At 39.1% G+C, this 25,553-nt stretch overlaps 2 protein-coding genes across 3 annotated transcripts; one reads left to right on the forward strand and one right to left on the reverse strand.

Annotated features, from left to right (window-relative positions):
* Positions 1-715: 715 nt before the first annotated feature.
* LOC122760771 (protein SREK1IP1-like) lies at positions 716-3,698 on the reverse strand. The gene is made up of 5 exons (XM_044015953.1): positions 3,589-3,698; positions 2,856-2,903; positions 2,198-2,356; positions 1,914-1,983; positions 716-1,696 (listed from the first exon to the last, which is right to left on the reverse strand). Exons 1-5 carry the CDS (start codon positions 3,611-3,613, stop codon positions 1,441-1,443), a joined length of 558 nt encoding a protein of 185 aa, XP_043871888.1. The 5' UTR covers positions 3,614-3,698; the 3' UTR covers positions 716-1,440.
* Positions 3,699-5,869: 2,171 nt separating this feature from the next.
* Positions 5,870-25,507, forward strand: LOC122760774 (intestinal-type alkaline phosphatase-like). 2 transcript variants are annotated; one of them, XM_044015955.1, is made up of 12 exons: positions 5,870-5,965; positions 15,006-15,280; positions 15,982-16,107; positions 18,022-18,137; positions 19,173-19,347; positions 20,066-20,238; positions 21,144-21,278; positions 21,350-21,425; positions 22,029-22,163; positions 22,378-22,569; positions 22,731-22,847; positions 23,802-25,507. In XM_044015955.1, exons 2-12 carry the CDS (start codon positions 15,187-15,189, stop codon positions 24,080-24,082), a joined length of 1,620 nt encoding a protein of 539 aa, XP_043871890.1. In that variant the 5' UTR covers positions 5,870-5,965; positions 15,006-15,186; the 3' UTR covers positions 24,083-25,507. The 2 variants fall into 2 exon arrangements, with proteins under 2 accessions (XP_043871890.1, XP_043871891.1); XM_044015956.1 differs by lacking the exon at positions 15,006-15,280 and having other exon boundaries at positions 5,871-5,965.
* Positions 25,508-25,553: the final 46 nt, after the last annotated feature.

Genomic DNA, 25,553 nt, shown 5'->3' on the forward strand with positions numbered 1-25,553 from the left:
ACTGACGTTTGACACAGAGACCGCTGTTGACACTGAGTTGAGACAGAAAGTCTAAGTATTCGCTGCTTCCTTCCATTTGTGATTGTCTGGAAAACCAATCATGTATTACTAAGATTAAGGTTTTGTCTCTCTTCATTCCACATCATTATTAAAGATGATGGCAGCAGCAACGTGGGACACTCAGTCTTTGAATGTTCACATCATGACCACAAGGTGGTGTAAAGAATTACATTCATTAAAGAGGTGTATTTTTTTTAAAGCACATTTTATTGTAGTGTTTTTACTTTGCCTTCTCTATTGGACATCATTTGAAGATAAATGGGCACGTATTGGTAAGAAAATCGTAATTTGCCTGTCATTAGCCACTTCAATCTACTTTTTTATTTATGTGAAAAAATACAATAAGAAACTTAAAGACATTCAACAAAGCGTTGGTTGACAGCATAATACAACCAAATAAAGATAAATGTGCAAATTAGTAGTAAACCTTATATATAATGGTCTTACTTTTACCACATAGTACTTTTAGACTATGTTGATGATTATTGTTTTAACATAATTTAGGTGTGTTGCTGCCCTCTACAGGGTATATGACTGTACTGTAACAGGACCTGATCAATAATCTTTATTAGTACATCATCAGACTTCTCTGATGCTAGGCACCTCCTGTGAAAGCATGAGGTATTTCAAATCTGCAATAAAAAAAACACACTTGTACCTTTAACACAAATATATTTTTAATTCCATCAGAGAATTCCAATTATTGAGGAGGACCAAAGTCTGAACCCATGAAAAAAGTGGTGGATGACAAAAATGCACAATGCATAAAGAAGCTATGGTGTTGACAATTTTCCCAATATCATCACAAATGTTTTGGAATGAATGCTGAATTGGCTGAATATGTGATAAAAATTAATTGACATGACTGGCAGCAACACTGTCTTACAAGTAAGTTCAAAGACTTAATGAGCAAAAACTACATAAAGACAAACCCTCTGGTCAATTGAAGATGAATTCACAATTCACTACAATTTTTTTAGCAGAATCTAAAAGGATTAAATCAACAAAATGTATAAGAAAACACCAAAAATAAATAACTTTGGCTTGACAAATTACAGGAACCAAATATCCTGGCTTCTACCTTAAGTTCTTTATTGGACACTATACAGTGATGTTCAATATGACACTAAACATGTCACTTGCGACTTGTTAGGAGAATTTTATCAGATATATGAAAAACAACAACAACACAGTGGCTCAGTATGGATGTCAACTCTGAAGTGTGAAAACAAACTATACTTATAAAGATGAAAGTGTTTGCTTTAAGAATTCATATCACCTTCTCTGTGGAACAAGCCTGGGTGTCTGATTTACACAATGTCTGCAACATACACTTTTCAGTGACTGAGATACGTTAGACGTCTAGCATCAAGTTATACCTTAGTCGCTGTCTGATGATTCACTGGAGCTGGAAGAAGAGGATGATGATGAAGATGATGATTTATGTTTCCTGCTTTTTTGTTTCTTTTTGGGATTCTTCCCGTGCTCCTTTTTGTGTTTGTTCTTTTTGCTTTTCTTCTTGTGGCTTTTCAATTTCTTTTTCTTCCCCTTCTCCTCTTGATCAGATGAGGAGCTGGACCTGCTGTGTTTCTTTTTTTTCTTCATGGTATCCCCATCACTTGATGATGAAAGTGATCTAAAAAAGCATCAGAGAAACATTTTCATTTTAACTCAAATTATGATTCAAGTATTATCAGTAAAATAATCACTTACTTAAAAGAACATGTCTAATTTCCACTTTAAATAGTTAATTTTCTGTTTAAGTATATCCACTCACACAAGTGCATATGTAATGTTTGGTCAGATAACTGTAGTATAAATTGAGAGAAGTATTATGTGGTAGGAAACATTACCTCTTTCTGGACTTTCTGTGTCGGTACTTTTTCCGTTTCTGTCTCTCGTTTCCGTCATCGTCAGGGGAACCTAAAACATAAAACAAAACATTCAAAGTGTTACCAATATAATATAAGCTGCTCATAACATAATAAGTGTTACTTTGATTGCTGTACTGCTGCTCATGTATGTACAATCACCAATATCCTATAGGTGAATGTATTTCCATCATCTTTTCAAAAGATATACTATGCAAGACCCTGCATTCTAATCTTTAAAAAGCTTAGTGGATCAAATATCTTACGTCTGCGATGCTGACCACTCTTCTCTCGCTTTACATTTTGCTGAGCTGCAGGCATGTCATCTTCACTCTCCTCCGTGCTGGTACTGCTGACGTCCAGAACAATGTCCTTTTGGGGGTCAACTCTGACAAAGTTTCGACACTCAAACGTTAAATGGCCCGCTGAAGAAGGAAAAAATTAAAAAAACAATCAATTAAAAACTAAAACAGTTATATTGATTATTATTGTTATATATATTGTAATATCACAACCATAAACCAAGAAGACAATGTCATCCATGTTTGCCAAACCTCAAATTGATGATGGCAGGCATGTACTCAACTGTCTTGTTTTTTCCATGATTTCTTTGTATATGGACACCATAAAACATTTACATTTAAAAAGCTCAAAAATCAACAGATTACATTTTTCAATTATTAAAAATACACTCATACCAATGGATCATTCAACAAAACTGCAATTGATTATTGATTAATCGCTGCAGCCCTGACTGATGAGCATAATGTTGCTTCTCAAATCCATCATCAATATAGTCTGGATTTAAGTTTGTTGTACAACAAATTGCATGAGACCGACATGAAAGATTTAAAGAGGAACTCATAGCAACACATACAAACACAAACCCTTTACATGGAACTTGTGAGCCAAAGCTTTACTTACGATATCCACATTTTTTGCAACCGGCTCGAATGTTGTCCTTGTTAGGACCTGTAAGGAAAGTGATATAAACTTATTTAAAATGTACAAAAATGTGTGCTTTTTTTATCTTCATACACACGTATGTTATCCAATTGCTAGACACATTATTTGGCACATAAGGCATTTGGCTGATCCCATGATTTACTGATTTATTTCAGATAATTATGGATATATATATTTTTTGCTCCTGAGTGAAAGCTTACTTGTGGTTTTAATAGTCTTGGCAGACATCTGAGGCAGTTATATACATGTGTTATATCCAAGAGTGTTGCTTAATTTAAAAAAAATATATGTAATTTTTATTGTTATTTAATTGCTGCAAAGCTCTAACAGCATATGTAGAGTATCTATTTGCTGCTAAATAGCCACTGTAACTCGCAACAAATGCATTTTCACGGAGACATTGAAATTAAGCTCCTGCTTGAGAAATGTGTGTATCTGCAGATCAGAGAGATCAGATATCGATAATTAAATAAATAAATAAAATAAAATCGGTTTTAAGGAGCATGTGTGAAGTGGAGGGAAAAGTACACAAATTTTACACAGAGGTTTTGGTCTGTGTTATGCTAACTTTAAGTTTAGCGCCACTTCGATAAAGCACGCTTTTCCTACCGTTCCAAAAGTACACTGAACATCTGCAGTATATATATATGAACACGGGAATTCAAACGCTTTAGTAAACGATATAACCTACCAGGAGCAAACGCTGAATTCTCCATGGTGAAGCCGTAAAAGTACAAAAGTAAACCTTCCGATTCTCCAGTCCTCTCTCAAAATAACGTCGACCGGAAACATTCCGTCTACCGGGTTCCGCCGCCTAGTTCTGCTTCCGCTCGTTGCTGCTGGTAAACCGTGTCAATGACATATTACCGCCCCCTGCTGTACGGAAGTTGTCCCTCCAATAATCGCTATCAACTGCCAGTTTAATATTACGTGAACACAAAAGGTTTGACCGTAAAGTAAAATTAAATGTAAATTAAATGTGCTAATTTAAGGGAAAGTAAAACATGGACGGTGACTGAATCCATCTGTAGTTCCTTAATGGCCGGTACGGAAGTCAGTCACCAGGGGGCAGTCTATATTTTTTTTGTTTCTATTGTCCATCTTCATACATTAAGTAGTAGTCCTGAGCGTGGCGCCATGGCCCTGGGCTAAGTGTTCAGTACTGGACACTGTGAAAGAGGACCTACTGCTGATTCTGAGCACATTTTAAGGTAAATATAACCACAAATCTTAGTCAGAGGTGACTTTTTTAACTTACATTTTTTACAAATTTATCTGCCTTAAATCCTGCAAATCTGGACCTTTTAAAGTGACGTTCCATCAGAATTGTCCTGTACTTCCATACATCAATCAACTCCTTGATGGTTTTCGTTGCAAAGCCAGTTGTGGTTTTAGTTATGGGGTTAATTGGAGGCTGCCAGAGTCAGACTTCTCGATGGAAAATGTCGACAGATGTATGGCCCCCAGACATGTTCTCATTATCAAGTCTGTGACTGTGGCACACACACACACACACATACACACACACACACACATTTTACAGACTGTAATCTCGGAGCAGTAGACTTGGTCAGACACACAATGTGATTTTTACATCTGTTTCAAAGATTATTTAAAAACTGTATAGGGAAGCATTAACAAAAAATAGTCTATATATATCAACAGTTTGAGTTAAGATTAACACTGACAGCTGCTCTATGGTTTTATTGGTTTTCGGTTTGGTTTTTGTGTTTAGTCCTGTGATTTTTGTGCAAGTGTTTTATAGTAAGGCTTATGTTAGGCCTGAGGAACAGGATTCAGTTAGTATTTATATATGTTGTATCTATCTGTTGTTTTCAGATTTTATTTGATTATAATTTATTCTTTTTTATTTGTTTTTGCTCTGCCAAAATGTGCAATCAAACGATTAAAATGCTCTAAAAACATTTTAACAAACACATTGGGTTTTTGTTGTATATTTATTATTGTGCTTTAATTAAAAATTGAAATAACATTTCCAAATACTCGATTATTGGATGGAATAATCTGTAAAATACTAGGTTAGTAAAATACTCGATAGTTGCAGCTCTAAACTGAACCGTCTCTTTAACATCAGTATACTGAGCGCCACGCACAAACAGGCTCACCAGACAATGATTCTTTATGATTGGAACGTCATGTTTATTTCACAGATACACGTTTTTCTTTATTTATTGTTGATTATCAGGACGTGAAGAGAATTCAAACAAAAGATTAAAAAAAAATAGTATCAAAAGTTTCAAGAGTCAAGCTTTAACATCAGATTATAAACAGCGATACCTCGTCCTCCGCACCACAGACGCTGCTGTCTCTTCATGTCCTACAGAGAACACAGAGACACTGAGAGACAAGATCAGACCCAGAATCCAGGATAAACAACCTGGGTTCACACCTGTAGCTCTGTCAGCTCTCCATCCAAACTCCCTGCCCTGAAGTCCTCACTAGATTTCTGATTCATCTGCTTCTCTTTTTTGTGATTAGATTTACTGACTTTTAGCTTATAATTGAATCCAGTCAGAAATGAATCAACTTCATCAGTAATACGTTTAGATCCAGTTTATATAAATCATTTTGAATTGGATGTTGTTTTCACTGCAGAAACTAATACATTTTCCAAAACAACTGCTGTTGTCAACATCTGTTTTTTGTTTGTTTGTTTTTTTTTCAGACTCTACTCGTTTATTTTGCTTTTCCATTATGGATAGTACCTGGTACCAGGTACTTTTTGTGGTACCTGCTCTGGCGAGGTTCCAAGCGAGCTGAGCCGGTACTGAAATGTGACGTCAACAGACTGCCGGACTGATTGGAGTGTCGTCATGAGCAAGAATCAAAACTGCCATCTTTCAAAAACAAAAAACAAAGAACAAACTGGCAAGATTGCTACAGCGAGCATATATGGCTGCTGTCCACAGAAATACACTGTGGTCTGTCAACGTGGTGCAGACACTCCTTTGTTTGGTAGCTGATGAGAGGATCCAGAGAGAGCTGGACCCAAAACGACGTCACAGCAGTTTTGTGCAGCCGTGCTATGATGACCCCGCCCACGTTGAGTAAGTACTATGAACTAATTAAAAATGACATGTCTGATACCAAACTGAGTAGAATCAAGTAGATCCATATAGTGCTAGACATGTATGATGGAAAAGCGCATATGGTTAAAGGTTAGTTTCCATGTATTTTTATGTGTAATATCAAATATGAACCAGCAGATGTCAGCATTCACATTGTAGCTGTAGCTAATCTTTAGTCTGGATCCTCAGGAGGGTACTGAAGTCAAGTGCTGAGCCATTACTCACATTTACGTCACCAATTCCTCTTCTAACAGTGAGATAAAGACTGTCTGAACATTATTCTGAAGCAGTGTTGGACACATTACTTTTAAAAAAAGTAATTTGTTATAGTTACTTCTCCCAAAAATAACTGAGTGAGTAACCAAGTTACTGCACTGTTACATTAACTTGTTACCGTGGAAATTGCAGTGTATTCCTTCAACGTCCACGCCCTCAGAGCGACTGTTTTTCTGCAGCGGGAAATATTTCTGAGTAATAATAATGTTGATATGTTTACTTCAAAGATAAATGTTAATTTCAAACACAAGTATCTTCCCCCACTAGCAGCCTTTGCCTTTTTACCAGTTTGCATCAAAAATATCCATCAAATCACAGAATGTACATGATTTCTCTTCCCACACTGCCCGTGTTTTGCCTCCATCATACATCATCTCAAAGTGTTTGTCTCTTAGGGGCCTTGGTGGACGCTTGTCTGTCAACACTTCATGCTGACAGAGTTTGCTTCGGGAAAATGTCTGTTGGTTTCAAAGAAATCAAAGAGGAACAAAGGGAGCAGAGGAATAAACAAGTGTGTACATGGTGCATATACATTACCCAGGCAGTGATGTGAAAAACAACATGTGCTAATGTGGAGAATGTTGATTAAAGAGGATTCTGCAGACAGATATGGTTATATGGATACGACGTGCATTCCTCAACCTCCCATTCACCTTAGCACAATTACCCCCAGTCTCCCCCACATCAAAGAAGTTCATTACAGAAGCCATCACACATGCACAGAGAGATTCGGGGCAGGAGAATGAGAGACGAAGAGAGCCTGGGAGGTGGGTGGGGAAGATCATTCAAACCAAAACAATATCAGCTGCTGGTTATTTCACCTAGCAGGCTCTTGGACAAGACCAAGCAGAAACACTTGAAGTAGATGAATTAAACACCAAAGATGCTTATTGTAGTTGAATCAAGTGACTTAGTACCGTCACTGTGCATGGATATGTAGCCTTCATCCTAATAAATTTTGTTTTCCCATTGGAGAGCTGTGTTAGTTTTCCCTGCATGGCCACCCAGGCATGATGCTCATGCTTGTGGGAGCAACACTGTGTCAGGTGGTGAGGTGTGGAGCCTCCACGGCTGGCGCTTGAGGTCAGACATAGGTTTATTTTCCTAGGCAGGCGTCTGTCCAAAAACATCCTCTACAGTTCCTCAGTGTCCGCCAGGTGCTAACCAGACAGAGTCTGTCAGCAGTGCAAGGAGGAACTACTGGAAGATGGGCTCTTTCTGTCTTTCACAACTATTCATTTACTTTTACAAACATTCAGGTTACACTGTGTTGCATGGATCAACAATATCTGCAGTTGTTGACAATTTGTGAGGACCACACATGCATCTGGGGTAAATGTATGATACTGTAGGTTTTTTTTTTTTTAAATTTGCAGCATTTCAAGTAAATTGCAAGCTTCAGTGAAGAATCAAAAGCTATGCTTACGTGGACACAAATAATCTGAATAAAAGCCTGATTGGAACAGAAAACGCTCCCAATACCCATTCGAAAAGAAATTTCATTTCGATTGAGATAGGTGATTTATGCTGATCATCATTCCCATTGGTGTTCATATAGCTGTTCCGATCATGACTTCAGGGTTTGGGTTAGTACAGAAATGAAAGTCACAGATGTGACAGAGAGGGGAAATAATACAGGTGGAAGTGAAGATTCTTCTTTTACTCTGTGCATGTCAAAATGGTTCTGATGTAATGGTTGATGCACGTATACACTCCTCATAATCACTTATTGTTTACATCCATTTCTATTCTGAATGATTTTAAATGGCTGTAGAAAATGTGCACGTGTAAACATGGCTTTTTAGTAGAGTTGTTCCGATTCCGATACCAGTATCGGAAATGCTTCCGATACTGCCGAAAATGTGGGTGTCGGTATCGGCGAGTACTGGAGTCCATGCACCGATCCGATACCACGTAATTTATTAGAGCTCTGTTACTTCTGACGCGGATCTTCTTCACCACTCTTGAAACAGTTGCACTGTGCTGTTTTAGAGGTGCGAAGAACAACTGATCACCCAACACCTGTGGACAAGGAGCTACTTAGTTGTTTGGACCTGAAAAACGAAATAACATATCACTGGTAAAAATAAAGGGTGTCCATTTGCTGTATTCGTTCATGTTTTACAGAGGGTTTAACCTGAGCCAAACCTTACCACCAATGATAGTCATATCACAGTCATGCAGGCGTAATATGATATATATTTTTTTTATAACACACTGGTATCGGTATCAGTACTCTGTATCGGCCAATACCCACAGCACAAGTATCGGAATCGGTATCAGGAGGGAAAAAATGGTATCGGAACATCTCTACTAATTAGTATTCTATCACGTCACTGTAATAGTAATACAATAGTAAAAAGTTATTGTAATAATAATAATAATAATCCAGAAAACAAAGCATTTTTTAGTTTGTAATTGATATACTTTATCTGCTTCTTTCACCACCCAGGCCATTCCACAAAAGATATTGATCTCTCTCTGTCTCTCTCCGTGGCCTTGTCAACATTTATTGACAAGTTTTAGCAAAGTTGGTGATGTGGCTACAGGGCTGGAAGTAGTGTGATCATTTGATAGATCCACCACCTTTGTCTAGACTGAAAATACAAATAAATGACAAAGCCTGGAAAAAAAAAAATCTTTAAAATCACACTATAGCCAGACATGAGCAATGGAAAATGTCGACAAAATTGGGTCCAGACAGAGTTTGTGCTTCACATATGGTGAACGTGGCAGAGAATTTTCTAGGTCAGCTGCATTTACAGAGGCGGGGACATATCAAAATCTATAACAGATGAAGGAGGGCGTTAGTATTCATGAGGCAAGACACCCGGTACCCATTCGCCTTTCTTTTTTCTTTTATTTACTGGGCCTGATTTCCGCAGCTTCTGCCTCTGTAGCTTGATGTGATGGAACTGAAATGCAACTAATTCACTCTTAATTGGGCTGCATCATGCATTGCCAAAATGTAATGTACATTAGTTGTTTTGATTTGCGTGTGTGTGTCAGAAGGTTGAGAATTGTCCAACTTTCTAAGCAGCAGTGGGATCACTGCCCAAACGAGGCACCGGACACTCACATTACATTGACATGATTTTGAAGCTGGTCAACACTTGCATAATGTTGCTTTAATTGATTGTTTAATTGTTTTTTTTGCTGCTTGAGTAAATCAGTATTATTAGTATTATTATCAGTAGTAAGCGAAGTGCTTTTCTCTCTCTCATTAGAAGCGAGATACATGAGGGAGCAGGAAAGAGTTCCACACAAACATTTTCTCTGTGGGTATAACAAGTCCCTCACTCCTGCCCCCAAACCCCAGTTCTTGTATCAGTTCTCCAGATGCTTGTTGGGGTTACATAAAACTGGGTGAGAACAATAATCAAGCTCAGAAGAGGGTTGAAACAGCCACCAGAGCACTTTGTGTGAGACATGTGTTTGTGAAATGAAGATATGAATAATGAATGAGCTCATGTAAGAGCTGCAAGCACAATTTATTTTATTGTCTGTGGACAATGCCTAAGGAGCACACATTTTATTGTTTTTGAAAATGTCCGTTGTTCCAACCTTGTTAAAACACTTTCTAAATGTATTCATTTATTCAGTCTTGACGCGTAAAGGCCATGATTAATCACAATTTAAAAGAATTTCATAAATCTTATCATAATGCAGCTTTTATTCATAGTTTTTAGTGTTTTATGTGCTTGTGAAAGGGTTTGCTGTCCCTGAGGACGGATTTCTGTCTGTCAAGCCCTTTTAGTGCGCTGTAATTGGTTTTATTGGAAACGTTTTTCATGCAGAGAAAAGTATGGTTCTAGGATCAGTCAAGAAAAGCAACCACAAAACAACACAGTTTAAGATTTGCACACACACACCATTAAAAAGTAGTTTCTTTTATCAGGGACTCGTACTGTATTTTTGACAGGATATTTTTCTTGTAAAACAAGATATATCATGAGCTACAATGACATAATGGCACTGACATACATTTGTGCAGCGACGCACTTTTTCTTTTGTTTGTTAGGGTTATTTGACAAATTGGAGGTCACAACACTGCAGACATGATGAACTGAACATAGTTGCAGCATGGAAAGTGGTGAATGCTTTACTATGGTCTTATCATTGTCAGGGAGCGTTTTATGATATGTGCAGACAGCTGTGAGCTTGTCTGTCAGCAGCTTCCAATATAGGTCTCCCTAAAGGCCCAGAAACCAGGTTTGTGATCATATAAATCTGACATATATTCACAGTCACATAATTCAATATTAAACAGTTCAACTATGAATAAATCGTTACTAAAATTCACACTCAGTGGGTAAGAGTAGAGGGTCAAATGTCCATCTGATAATCCTGAGCTTACTGGCACCAGTGACTTTCAAATTGGTATTTTGATTTTCAAATACTGTTTCTTAACATTTGGATCTGTGGCTTTAAACCTTTAAAAAATGAATACATTGAACCTCGGCAAAATGTGGGAGTGAAAACTTTTGAAGGAACATCTGGAATAATAGTTTGTGATTACATTACTTTGAATGTAATATGATATATATACTGTGAATTAGTGGCTGAGGTCCCCTCATCGCTCTCAGACTGGCGGTGTGCATTTCTTCCACTGTATTGGTGTGTAGACAGACAAATGACTAATATAATTACACATTTTGTCAACCGTGAGTGAGCTATGCACTTTTCTGTGTTGCTTTTGAAACTTAGTCTACATTCTCTGGATACACAAGTGGTGTTGTGTCAGTTGTATCAATTCTTTCTTGTTTCTGTGTACTGTCGCAACTGTTGTCGCAGGGATTTGTGCCAAAGGTCTTTGAGTTGTACAAGTGTTCTTTGCACCTTTCGTGAGGTAGTGACCTGCGTACACCTGTGACTTATATCACCTGAGGTAATTAGCTTAAATATTGGCATCAAAAAGGCCTTTAGTGTGTGTGTGTGTCCTCTGCCTCTCTCTCTGAGACAAAAGATGAAAGCTCAGAATGGAGCCTATGTGCAAGATTTTAGACATTTGGAAGTTTAAGAAAGCAGGAGAGGATACGGAGGATGAAGGGGAGAATGGTGAGAACAGAAGTGTCGAAAGAACCAACAGTGTTTAGAAGGAAACATTTACAAATGTTGAGTTTTTAAGCCTCAAAGACAAGATGATAGTGTTGATGAGTTTAGTCATCCATGGATGTGGTGGCATAGGTGAGTCAGACGTTTCTGTTTGTGATTTTGGCAGAATGAAAAGAAAGTAAGAGAAAAAGGGAGAGGGTTATACCAACAGCCATGGGCAGAGATTTGATGTGGTTGCACTGTGTCCATGAAGGCATTCCTTTATGACATGATGTCAAATGCAATATATTCTTCAATGCTCACAATAAAACTGGAGCTATGAGTGTTCATATGAGTCGACTGCAATTTACTTTTTCCCATGTCGTAGCTTGTACAGTAGGTCTGAAGTGAGACATAACAAACCCAGCACAATTATAACACAGTCAGACAGGCGTGTGTGTGTGCGCAAACATGTCCACGTCGATGTCCATGTCCACGTGAAGTTGTCTCTGTGTCCCCTTTATTGTCAAATGTTCTCAAGTTTTTAGCTTAACCTCAGTTTCTTTAATGTACTGAAGACTTTTGCACCCTCCTGCACATGAGGGTCGTGGGGGGTGCTGTGCCAATCTCAGCTGACATAGGGCGATAGACTAGAGTGTCCAATTGACCTAATCCCCATAGTGCATGTTTTTGGACTGTGGGAGGAAGCCGGAGAACCCGGACCCATGGGGACAACATGCAAACTCCATGCCACACAAAAACCTATTTAGGATAAACTCTGTAACGCCTTCGTCAGTCCAACTAAAAACTAAGAGGTGCCACTTCTCATTGCTTTCTGACCACTTGAGGTTGAGGTCACGGTCTCTTTATCGAAGCTTTTGTGAGTGGCTGTCTTGAATCAGGACATGGGTCACTCACCACTTCACTTCTAATTATCCCCCAGTTGAGTTGTGCGCCAGTAATAAACCCCTTTTATGATTGTCTTTCCAAATGCTCTGAGATGGGAACTCGAGGCAGTGCTTCTCATAAAAAGGGACTTACATCATTTATGGTCCCTCCTTAAATTGATCTGGGAATATTTCTCATGTGCCTTATGAATGTCACTCTGAAAATTCTATTCAAGAGGAAGGGGCTCATATTTATGCTGAGGCCAAAATAGATCGCAGGCATCATTGCAGACATTGTTTAATTGTTCCACCAGAGCTGCCTCTACTTTTACTGTCTTGAAGATCATGACAGGATTTCAGTTTCTTTCCTCTTTTTTTTTCTTCATACAGGATCTCTATAAGATACCCTCATCTTTTCACCATTCCTTCATCTTTGTCAGTTTGGAGTTGATCCTTTTTTCTTTTTTTTTTTTTTGTTAAAAGGCCAACCTTTAACTGCCAGAGGAAAAGATTTTGAAAGTGTGGCTGTGTGGTCTGGCACCACCCACACATGTGTAGCCTCTCTTTGACAACCTGAACCTAAACATTTCCCCTCCATGAGTTGTAATCTAGACCTAAGATGGTTTCAACTAACCACTGTAATTTACAGAGTCTATAGGTTGAAGGATCCCAGCATGTTAAGAGCAAGGGGGGGGGGGCGGGGAAGTAGCATTTGTAATTTATGTGTAGTAGAGAATGACTCGGGGTCCAGATGCTGGAAAGATGGAGGGCTTGTGTGTGTACGTGTGTGAATGTAAAACCAATGTATATTTTTAAAAAAAAGATCTGTTTTAGGTTCTTTGCAAATCAACCATGAACTGTAGTTCTACTTGTAAAATGGGCCATGACTCTGCACGTTAACGTCACTGTGTATGTGTGCTCTTCAACAGAGGAGGATTCATAGCTGATAGAAAGTAATGGTACAGAGATGAAGAAAAAAATATATCATTATATGTTCATATTACTAGTATGTCTTCAATTCTTTCTGCCTCAGACACATATATCTTTGTGTAGTTTGTGTGTGTGTCTGGACTTGTGTTTATATCTTTGTCATTTTGACCTTATATCTTGGACATTTTGTCTGGGCCCCACAACTTTAAAGTGTTTATTCAGGGTTAAGACATTGTTTTAGGGTTAGGCTTAACATTGGGTTTAGTTTTAGGTTAAGGTTATGGTTATGGTTAGGCACTTAGTTGTGATGGTTAAGGTTAGGGTAAGGGGCTAGGGAATGTGTGTGTGCGCGTGTGTGTCATAAGGGGTTCTTGTCTTATCTTATGCCTACTCATATCGTTGTTTTTTTCTTTTTTGTCGCAGTCTGGATATGGAAAGAACATCTATCTAAATGTATTCAAGCACACGACATGGAAACACCTTTCTGCTTTGCAATCTCTCTTATCATAGCTGTTTTTCCTAGGGTGCATAAAGGACTGATAATACTATATATTACAACAAAGATAAAGTTTGAATCTGGATCAGATGTGTGGCTTTGATTTCACTAATACTGCAATGCATTACTTAAAAAAAAAAAATATAATTAAATATAATGTTTGTATATTATATTGTTTAGTTCTCTAAATTCCCAGGAGGGCAATGGTTTCCCACAAGCCTTCAAGTTTACCATATAATCAGCCCACAAAAGCACTTAAGCACCTTTTGGGAGAATGGATGATCCATGCTGAGACCAAAAACAGCCACCAGGTGTTTACGTTTGTCGTGAAGGAAACTAATTTGACTTTCCCAGCATAAGTTACACTCTGTCTCTGAGGCAAACCTAACAAATAACAAATGGACAGACAGTCATGCCTCCACAAGTTTTCCGGCTCTTGCACATTGCTGCTAGTATTTCCAGTTCATGTGGTGTGGGCTGCATCATGTGAGGCCTCTCTACCCAAATTGCTGCTATGATTTTATTGCAGTCTTGATTAGGCACATGTGACTAACTGCAAACCCCTGTTGGCGATGGCTGAGTGGGTTGGCAGTAAGCAAAGGTCTTCCAGAGCTCTGAATGGTAATGAGATTCAGCCCCGTTGTTCACAAGACGAGAGCCATTCTCTGGAAATTTGATTCTTCTGGTCGTGTGGAGCAAAGTTGGCTCAACTCACCTTATTTCACACATTAACTGGTGTGTGTGTGTGTGTAGAGGGGAGACATTTTTATACTGCAGGCAGTCGTCACTACCTCACAGAAGAAAAATGCTAACTCCGCTCCACTTGCCATGGAAAAACGGCCAAGTTAAATTGGTGAGAGAGGGAAAATATCGGGGTCTTTCAAATGCAAAAAAATGTGATTGTGGGGAGGAAAATGGAAATGTGACCACTTCCTTGACATGAAAAACACAGTGCATGAAGACTAAATCGTGATATTCTCCAGAATGAATTGGACCATGTTCTCGTACTTCCTGAGGCCTTTTTTTCCAGTGGATGGGGGAAAGAAAGGGAAAAAGTCATGGCTATGATTTGTATTTTATGAATGCCAACACAAATTGGGCAGCCATTTTTTCTCTCTCTCCCTGTTTAAGGGGCTGCTGCATTAAAAGACCTATTATTCATTTACCACATTAAAGGGCCATATAAACTTCTGCCATGCTCACTTCAGGGAAAGGAGGTAGTTGTAAATTAAAAACAATAAAAAGAGGGGTGGGGGTTGTTTATTTTCAGAAGTCAAAATGAGTAGAGGGGCTGTGATGCTACAGTGCTCTTGTGTGGTCTTTTCCTGTGTGTCTCTCCACTCGCGGCTCTTCCTCCTTCTCTTACATTCTCTCTTCCCTCTTTTGTGGCTCTAAGCCTATGAGCTGTCGTGGGCCCTTCCTCGTTACACACCCAGCGGGGCTTTAAAAAGGAAGGGCTGGAGGTCTTAGCAGCCACACTCTCTCTACGCCTGTGTGTCTGCCTGTTGGACTCGGTGTGCTGCTCCAAAAAAGCGGCTGTGTCAACCTCTTCAGCCTCCAGGTTGCTTGGATCAAAGATGCATACACCGCAACACGGGGCCCCCAATCTCATGCTCATCCTCCTGTGCCCCATCCTGCTGGCTGTGGGCCGTGCTGCTGTGGAGAGCCAAGGTGAGGAGATGACAGAGTTATTATTATTGCTTGTGCTTGGGATATTAGTAGCACTTGGTGGGCACACACATGGGGACTTGAGCAGGTAACCTCAGCCTGTAAAAGTGTGAACACAGTGAGCACAGACTGAGCTTGTGCTTGTCATCTGTGGTGGTCCATGAGCATAGACTCAGGTGTGTAGTTGTGATGGAGAGACTGAGAGTGTCAGTGTTGATGTACAAAAGCTGGTGTGAATGTATTTTTGCCTGTGTCTACCTGTTTATGTAAAATGTGGGATGAACTGTTTGTCTTTCCGTTGGCTGAGGGAATGTTCTGTTTTGACTTCTTTCACTGGACAGACGGACACCAAAATTGTAGCGGAAACTCAGTATTTAAATGTCTTAGTCAAATATTGAAAGCGTTATTTGTAATAGGAAAGTCATTTTGTGAAACACTAGGTGATTCATCTGATGGATGAAAGGACACTTTTGTGAAGATGCATAAACATATTTTTTGGCTGTTTTTGTCATTTTGATACTTCTGTGGGAACCATTTTCTTCCCTACCCAAAGGCAAAATGTGCAGGCACACATAGAACTCATGTAAACCTCTTTACCATTCAATCACATACCTGCGCCAGGTTATCTCTGAGATCCACTTACATCCGTCCACTCTCCCCACACACTCCTCTTACCCATATCTGTGTTTGTTTCCATGGAGCAGCACTGCATGAACTGGAGAAAGAACCAGATTATTGGGATGCTCAGGCAAGAGCGACACTGGATGCTGCACTGAAACTCCACCCTCAGAATCACCGGGCCAAGAACATCATCCTGTTCCTCGGGGATGGTAGGTCATGCTATCATTACGGGAATCTCTACAAGCAAATATTTAATATTGACTTGGTTGTAGGTTCATTTTGATCCCAAAAGAGGTTAACTGCAGTTGGAAATACAGTGACAATACAGAACAGTATGCAACACAGCTTGGAGTTGATAGGGAGTTACTATTAAATACTGGGTAATTACACAATAAAATGAAACAAAAATAAAAAGTTTGATTGGACATTAAGAAATGAATACTTTGCCCACATACAGGATAAGGCGGATGTGTTAGTAGTTTGTCTGTATGGGTCACCATAGGAATAGATACTTACATAATAATTTGGTGATTACTAAGTGTATAGTATGTCTATGCCTTATTGCACTATGCTTTCAGCATAGTCAAATAGTTTAGTGGAATAAACCTAATTTATGTGAAATTCCCATAAATTATAATAATTATAATTGCTAATTAGAGATGTCAGCTCTGCAATAGCTGTTTCCCTTAAAGCAAGTAGTGGGCAACTGCTGGAGAAGTCACCCGAGTTAACCCATACTTACCTTACTCTGTTAAGTGTAGTGTGCACCCTTACTTTGAAACAAATATATATTATCTATGTAGATAATAGCATGGTTATAGAAACTTAAGTACTTAAACACTCAATGAGAATATGGTAGGCTCTATGAATGCACTGTCATCTTTCCTCTGCTTACAAAGTGTAACATGAGCTCTTTTTTTAATGTACATATTGTATATTGCTACTCTGAGAACTCTCATTAATGGTATATTTTTAATGCAGCAGTCAGTGGTTTACGGCAAAGCCTACTGTGCATAGTCTGCTTACTAAACAACAGAAAAGTCAGTGAGCTGTTGATGAGCAGTGATGGTTTTGACAACTGAAGTGTATTCAAGATACAGTATTTCCCTTTAGAAGTTATTGGAACCAGCTAATGTTTCTTAGATCCATCAGGTTATTTTGTAAGACGAATACTTTTTGAGTGATTTTTGAGGGGTGACAATTAAAGTTAATTAATTTTAATTTTGGGAGAAACTGACATGATTCATTTTCAGCCTTGTAGTCTGGCCTTCATTCACTTTAGGAACTTAAGCCAGTTGGCTTCGATTGGAATATTTTGCATTAGCTGTCACTGGTGTGATATATGCAGAGCTGCGGTGGTATGAAACACATTTTTGTAAGGGGAACTGTGAAAAGGAAGAGATTTAAGAGTTTTTTTCCACTTAACGACTAATCACACATTTCTGGGTGGTTGAGGCTGAGTTTCCTTTGTGCATCTCTTCTGCCTCAAGCCTGTGTGGAGTTTAAGAAAGGGTTAAATGTTTGACAGTATCATGGGCTTCTTCAGGGACTTTCACAGACACGGGTGGAATCCAATAGGGAGCTACAGGAGATTTGTTTAAGTTTTTAAAGCATTCAGAGGCATTTTCTCTATCTCCATCTGTCTGTATCTCCATATGTTGTATAGTGATGGAGCAACATTTTTTAACTTCATATAATTACATTACAAATGGGCTGAATAGTTGGCTGTACGACTCATTGTTGGCCCGTCTGATGATTTTGTTTGAAAATGTGGCTTTCCTAGAAAACCACTGTCTAACTGTACCAACTATTTGCAGATTCAGTAATGGCTTTGCCATGTGCTGACTCTGTTTACTTGGAGAATTGCTGAATCAATATTTGCTTCTGAGTATGACAGTTATAAACTGAGCTGTTCAAAGCAGAAATGTTTTAGTGTGGCTTGTCGTGGTCGTACTGGACGGAGAACAGTTGGCACGCTCTGTTAGACCAGTAGAACCTTCAAACACATCATGTTTAGAGTCCAACATCATTGAATGTGTATAGTACAGTACTCGTTTAATGACGGTGAAGCTAAAAACATGGAGCATATCAGAGACCTTCACCTGTTAATTATTGTCTCCCAGGAATGGGTGTGTCTACTGTGTCGGCAGCTCGGATCCTGCGGGGTCAGATGGACGGTGGTTCGGGGGAGGAGACCCTTCTGGCCATGGACACCTTCCCATATGTGGCTCTGTCTAAGGTGAAAACACAATACTGACCTGTTGGTCAACATCACAGTGTCAGTAGTGTTCTATTATGTGACCAAACGTTTTCCATGTTTCAGAAGGTCTATTTCATCATCATTTCATATTCACCATTTATCTGTAAATACATGGATACATTATGGCATTTATTATGCCCTTTAATTGTAAACGCTTGTATTTGTCAATATTTACAAAGTAATAATTTGGCATGTTTTCACACATTTCTATCAAAATGATTCCTTTGTTCTTCTTAAGACTTTTCATTGACTTCCTCACCCTTAATCATAGTCAGTTAACGGCTAACCTTAATCTAACCACACTTCAAATGTTAGCCCCAAACTTTTTCTCGTTTCTCAGAAATGAGGTTAGGACCAGGTTTTGGCCCATACAAGGACACTGTTAAGGTCAGTGTCTTTGACAGAAAAGATCCTGAAAGAGTTAACAAATCCGATTAAATAAATCAGTATGATGTAGTAGTTTAGAGTAAAGAGAAGCTAGAGAGTTGGAGAAAAAGAGAGAGTGATGCTCTCCAGATAAATCCTCTGGTATAAAGAAGGGAGTGGGAGTGGTCAGTGGTTTGGTGTGTCCATCTGTCGCATTCCTTGTCTTCTGACGTGTACGATCTTGTCTCCTACCATCCATCTCTTTTTTGCCTTAAAGGAGCTTTTAGGGAATTAAGCTCAATCAACACTTCAACTGAAAGTGCTGACTTTGTGGTAGAAACAGTGAAAACAGACTTGAACATAGTTGCGTTGAATAGTTGCAAAAATGCAACCTCACGGCCAAACATAATTCAGTGTCTTTAGTGTTTCTGAATCCTAGCCTATAATCAACTAGGATTGTTACGTGATTAAAATGGTTGGGTAGAGCACGTATATGTTTTCAGTTGTATGAGACTGTTCCTTATAAAAAATTTAGAAACAGCATTTTTTTAACCCTCTCTGTTCCCAGTTCATGTCAGACAAAGGAAATGCTTTGAATGCGTTCTCACTTCTTGACTTAAAGTGTGTTTGTGTTTTTACGCTTCACAGACCTACAGTGTGGATAAGCAGGTAGCAGACAGTGCCAGCACAGCAACGGCCTACCACTGCGGCATCAAGGCCAACGCTAAGACAGTGGGCCTCAGCGCTCACGCAGTGGCCTACGAGTGTAACACCACCTTCGGTAACGAGGTCTACTCAGTTTTACGACGTGCCAAGGCACAAGGTAAGAGCAGTAAATGGCTCAGCCAAGTAATGGGTGTGATGTGTAATGAAACGTTGAACAGGTTTGAATTACATTTCTTATCTCAAGATACGCACAGGCCATGGTTGCCAGAAAATAAAAACACGAGGTATAAAACATTCCTCTGATAAGCTTGATCTTCGCTACCTATTTAACCACTGATAGCCCAATTTTCAAAACAGCCCTCATAAGATAGTGATTTCGTCTTCACTGACCCCTTCACCGGTAATTTCACAACATGTATGTGTTGTAATGTTTACCTGTGTGTCAAGACGTGTCTATGATCCCAATGACAGGGCACATTCATGTTTATTAAGATAAATATTTGACCTATTATGTGCAGCAACACTATGTGTACATTTCATTTCTACATTTGTTGGTCGTTATGTGTCATGAAGTTAATTTCCACACCATGTCCTCTCACTGTGTCAAGTTTGGTAAGTGGATTGGCCTCAGACTGGCAGAATCAGGCCCAGTATATTGTTTTTTCTTTTTTTGTTTTTTTTTTCGGTTGAATTGCGAAACTAAACAATACTAAAAAATGTCTCATCAACTTCATTACTTGACCAGAGAGTCAAGTAATGAGGTATCCACAGTGACAACTGAACAAGTGACTCCCGACAGCTTCAGATTGACACTGTGTTTATTTCATTGTCAACACATTAATCTCTGATTTGGTTGTATCTCTGCACTGTTCCAGGTAAATCAGTTGGTATTGTGACGACCACCCGTGTCCAGCATGCCTCCCCAGCTGCGGCCTACGCGCACTCAGTCAGCCGCAGTTGGTACAGTGATGCAGATCTCCCTTTCAGTGCTCGCCAACAGGGCTGTGTCGACATTGCCACCCAAATGGTCACCAACGTCGACATTGATGTATGTAAGGCGCTTAATTAGCACTTTAAATTAACATCATGTGATTCATTTGACTATACTGAAGAAATGGGTTGAAGGAACACTGTGCCATTACTGGATTTGTCTTGTTATTTGTTTGTTTTCCGATGGACAATCAGCCGTTTATCTGACTTTATATTGCCTTACAGTAATTGAAGTGAATAGGGATTTATTGGAATATGATTTTGAAACTGCAATGAATCCACAAGGACTTTGTTCTGGTTAAATGTTTAAACACGTTACAAGACATCTGTCGAATGATGTGGTTTGTTTGTTTGCTTTAAAGGACATTGTATTATTCTTAAAACAAACTAACAAACAAAAAACAGTTCAGTTTTAAAAATCTATGTATGTAATGCTGGTAGTGGTTAGTGGCTGAATATGTATGAAAATATAATTCTATGCCTTACTGTCATAGCACATCACCATTTAATGTAACATCAGACTATATATGGGAACAAGGGGGAGATGCTTTATCAGCCGCCACATTTTTTCTTTAATAATAATATTAACTTTATTTGTATATTTAAAACGCAAATACAACAATAAAACACAACACAGGGTGGAATGAAAAGGAAAAGTCTAAAGTCAAAAAGTAAGAACCCTGTTTTGACAAAATATGTAAATATGTAAATAATAAAACTGTAAAATTAGCTCTTTACATCATTTATTTGTAGTTTTCTACATTTTGAACCATTAGGCTGAATACTTCCAATACTGTGCTGTCTTAACATTCACTTAAATGCGCAAAATAAATTTTAATCATCTTCTTTTCTTTTAGAAAAGCTGTGAAAATCCCGGCCCTGTTTTGTGAGCGCATTATTGCTTGTCAGCAAAAGATATAAGATAAGATTTAATGATTACACTGTGTCTGGTATTCCCTCAAGGTGATCCTGGGGGGAGGGAGGCTGTACATGACACCAAAAGGCACACCAGACCCAGAGTATCCTACCTCCAACTCTCGAAAGGGGGACCGCAGAGACAAGAAGAACCTCATTGATGTGTGGCTGAATGCTAACCCGGTAAGGCCATTTAATATTTCTGTCAGTACATCTCTCGCTCACACTCATGTATCCTCTGTTTTGTGTTTCAGGACAAGAGGTCACACTATGTGTGGCACAGGAAAGAGTTTGATGAGGTTAATGTTAAAACTACTGACCGGCTCATGGGTGAGTACGTAGATGTTTATATAAACACAGTCAGGTAGAGCAGGTGAACACACACACACAAACATTGACAACACATCTGTCTATCAATCTACACAAGACTGATAGACACTCACCTGTCTATCAGACAAAAACTGATAGTGGCTATGGTTTGCATAAACACTGACCTTGTCAGGACCACTACTCATCGAGACCAAAACCTGGTCCTGATGAGGCATTAACTGGTTGCAGTGAAGGTGTACTGCGGTGTACTTAGAAGAATAGCTAACCAGTGTGTGTGTGTGTGTGTATAGACACTCACTCACACTCTCTTCTTATCTACGTTACGAAACCCTCTCAAGGGCTTTGAAAGCAGTAAGTTCAGCTTTCATCTTTACAAGCATGTCAAGATCACATGATAGTGCACCGTTAAGTTGTAGATAGCTCATACTATCAGCCCTGACTACAATCATACATAATGCTCATGAAAGAACAGAAGTTACTTTGTCTTCATGTTGCAAATGTGCTTGTACTGCCTTCATCTTTCAACCAACCGTCTTCTTTTCTGTCTGTACAACCACTATATCAAACCTAATTCTTGTATCCCTCCCTTTTCTTTGTTTCCAGGTCTGTTTGAGCCAAAGGACATGAGGTTTGAGGTTTTCCGCAACAGCACACGAGACCCTTCCATTGTGGAGATGACGGAGAAGGCCATACAAATCCTCAGCAAGAATCCCAAAGGATACTTCCTGTTTGTGGAAGATACGTATTTCTGTATATCAGCACTCCAAGAAGTGTTTTATTATCAGTATCATGGTGAATTATATCCACGTGGTGTGATGATTTATACCTGGAGCGACCTTTAGAACTAAAATAAGTAAAGTATTAAGAAAAGCTGACAAATGAATGAAATAATGTTTGAAGCCCTAGTGTGAAAACAAGTTAAGGTCATGTCTTATTTATTTTCCTAGAGTACGAGGGAGAATTGATCACGGTCATCACGATGGCATTGCCAAACTGGCCCTGACAGAGGCTGTGATGTTTGACCGAGCAATTCAGCGTGCTGCACAGCTAACCAGAGAATCTGATACACTGACTGTGGTCACTGCTGACCACTCGCACGTCTTCACCTTCGGCGGTAACACACCTCGAGGGAACCCCATCTTTGGTAAGCTGTTAATGTTGGCCAATTAGTATGGAAATAAGACAAACTAATCACTGAATCTGTGTTTGCATCCAAATACAATGTGGAAAAAAGCAATTCATACAGTACATAGCTGTCAATGTCATCATACTATTGCTTACCTCTTTCTTTTTTTTGCTGTACAGGTCTGGCACCAAAGAAAGCTGACGACAAAATGCCTTTCACCAGCATCCTGTATGCTAATGGCCCCGGGTATGTCCATGTAAATGGAACCAGAGGAAACATCACAATGGTAGATTACTGTAAGTACAAGCTAATGCCTTTCAGATGTAGTGCCGATGTGTAGACAGGCAGCATAAACTGATGTGGTTATGGCCGACTCATGCCTGTGTTTTACTCTGGCAAGCAAATGAAATACGATGTTTATGGCACCGTGCAGTCTTTTGCTCTGTGCGCAGGCCTCATTGTTTACATGTAGCTGTACTTTTCTTTGTAGAACCGTGTACTTCAATTGTCTGGTGTTTCCCTCCTTCGTTCTGCACCATTCCCTTTAGCCATTGCATGAGTGTTCTTGGACAAAATATACCCAGCCAAGGATGAATAAACTTTAAAATCTCTAATTTTTTTATTTTCTTTTCTTTTCTTTTTCTTTTTTTTTTTAAACAGTGTTCTATAATATTATATATTATATAATATTATATATAACTTTTTTTGTCTTGAGTACAGCAAAGTATACTGTTTGTTGTACATCCTAACTTCAGGGCATGTTGAGCTTGTTTTCCAACTATGTGTGTGTGTTTCTTTTAAGTTAAATGGCCTTAATCTTTGGTTATATTTCACTGTTGAAAATCATACAGAAAATGCTGTAATTTTATCAAATGGGCTTAAATGACATTTTTTTAGTTGCAAAATGTCGCAATTGAGTTAAATTAGTTAAATTACGGAGGATTTACAAAACACCATTTGAGCTGCAAAACAGCCACAAAAACGTCTATGGGGAGAGTGCATTCTTGAAGCAAATCAAAGATATTCTGTGGAATGGGTGGTAGCCGCGTTGGCAATCACACAAACCGCATTGCAGTGATGCTTTGCTTGCATGTAATTTCTCAGTAAAGTTTATCTATTGAAACAATAATGTGATCACGAATTGATGGTTAATACCTGGGGGAGGAGTCTATTAAAGCATCTGCTTTGTATTTACCATTGACGAGTTGTTTAGAATGGTGATTGGTCATATTCTACTCTCCTCGCCACAGATGATGAGGAGTACATGCAGCAGGCTGCTGTCCCGTTGGATGCTGAGACACACGGTGGGGAGGACGTCGCCATCTACGCCAAAGGCCCAATGGCTCACCTCTTCCACGGGGTGAAGGAACAGAACTACGTGGCACATGTCATGGCATACGCTGCCTGCCTGGAGCCCTACACAAAGTGCCCCCCTCACCCCCACACCCACACCCACACCTCAGCTGGGTGTGTGAACACACGCTCCTGCTTCCTCTTTGGCTTGCTCAGCCTCCTCTGGTTGTTCAGATGACCCAGTCACACAAATACGTAGCATGCATGCAGCAAATCCGCACACTTGATGCCGAAAAGGCATTCCTGTCGCCACACACACGTTTGTTGTGTGCACAGGCTGGCAGGGATAAACATATACGGCACCACACTGTATGTGATGAATAAGAACTACTCACATGACCTCCACCCTGGTCACTCAGCAGACATCCAAATTAATGTATGAACTGCCATGTATTGCTTTAACATGCATGCAGTGTCCTTTTGCAGTGCTTACTGACAGGCAGACATTATAGGACACATGCAAAGATTGACAATAATTCTTTGGGACGTTTCTTTGAGAAACACTCATATATTTCCTATGCAGAGCCATTAGCACTTTACTAAGGCTTTTTCCTACTTGCAACATGACTACTAACTTAACTAGCTCTTTTATTAGTTAGTGATATAAGCCAGCGCAATCTGTTTGCTCCGAGTTGCGATGAACTGTCCTTTTGTTTACACGATAATCTGAGGCTTTCCTCGAAAATAACTTGAAGCAATCAAGCGGACCAAGCAAGGGCTCAGTGATCAGCCTGTGGACAGCTGTGATCAGTATATGGCACACGCAGAAACCTGAATAATGAGCCAACTTGCCAAGCCAAGCTGCAATACCAAAAGACCGTACAAGAACTCAAAGATACTCTCAGTACTGAGTTAAAGAGTCTAACTTCAAGATATCAAGATACTGTACCTATTTTTCCAATTTGTACTATTTGGCTTCAAATAGTACATATGTTTTCTGTCATTTGATACAGTATGTAATCTATCTGGGTTATATTTGAATGTATTTTATAAGCAAATGTATTTTTATACTGATGTTTTTGCAAATGTTACGTATAAATAAGTATAAAAAAAAACACTTTTGGAGTCCATTGTCCAGTTCACATTTATTAGCAACAAACCACTGAAATAGAAGAAGAAAAACAGTACAACTGCACAGTTATTTTGAAAGAGCATTCAATCAAAAATGAGAAATGTAAGCACTTGATCACAGGATGACAAGGAAATCTATTCCACAAATTGTAATAGTTCATTAACTCTTATAGTGTTATAGTAACTTCCAAAGGTCAGGCTGTATATCTTTGCAACACAATCTGTAAAATGTTGTGTCCTCATCATACTCGGTGTCATATACTTCCTATTTTTCTCTGTATGATTCTAATATTCAAATTGCTCAAAACACATGTCGTGACGTCTTTCAGAGGGGAAGCCTTTTGCTGTAATAAATTAAAATGCTGATACAGACAAAAGAAATTGGTTGTGACCTTGGTTGGCCTGACCAACCACACTTCAGAGAGCCTCACACAGATGTGGAGTCGGAACCACCCGCACACACACAGACACATGCGTCAACAATTAATTCTGCCACTAAATGGTCCATCTGTTAGATCACTTTTTAAGACATTTTAAATTCCGGCCAGCTCAAAAAATACCTGTATGAGGTCTGGTTA

The sequence above is a fragment of the Solea senegalensis genome, unplaced genomic scaffold (assembly GCF_019176455.1).
Source record: "Solea senegalensis isolate Sse05_10M unplaced genomic scaffold, IFAPA_SoseM_1 scf7180000014046, whole genome shotgun sequence".
NCBI classification, from domain to species: domain Eukaryota; kingdom Metazoa; phylum Chordata; class Actinopteri; order Pleuronectiformes; family Soleidae; genus Solea; species Solea senegalensis.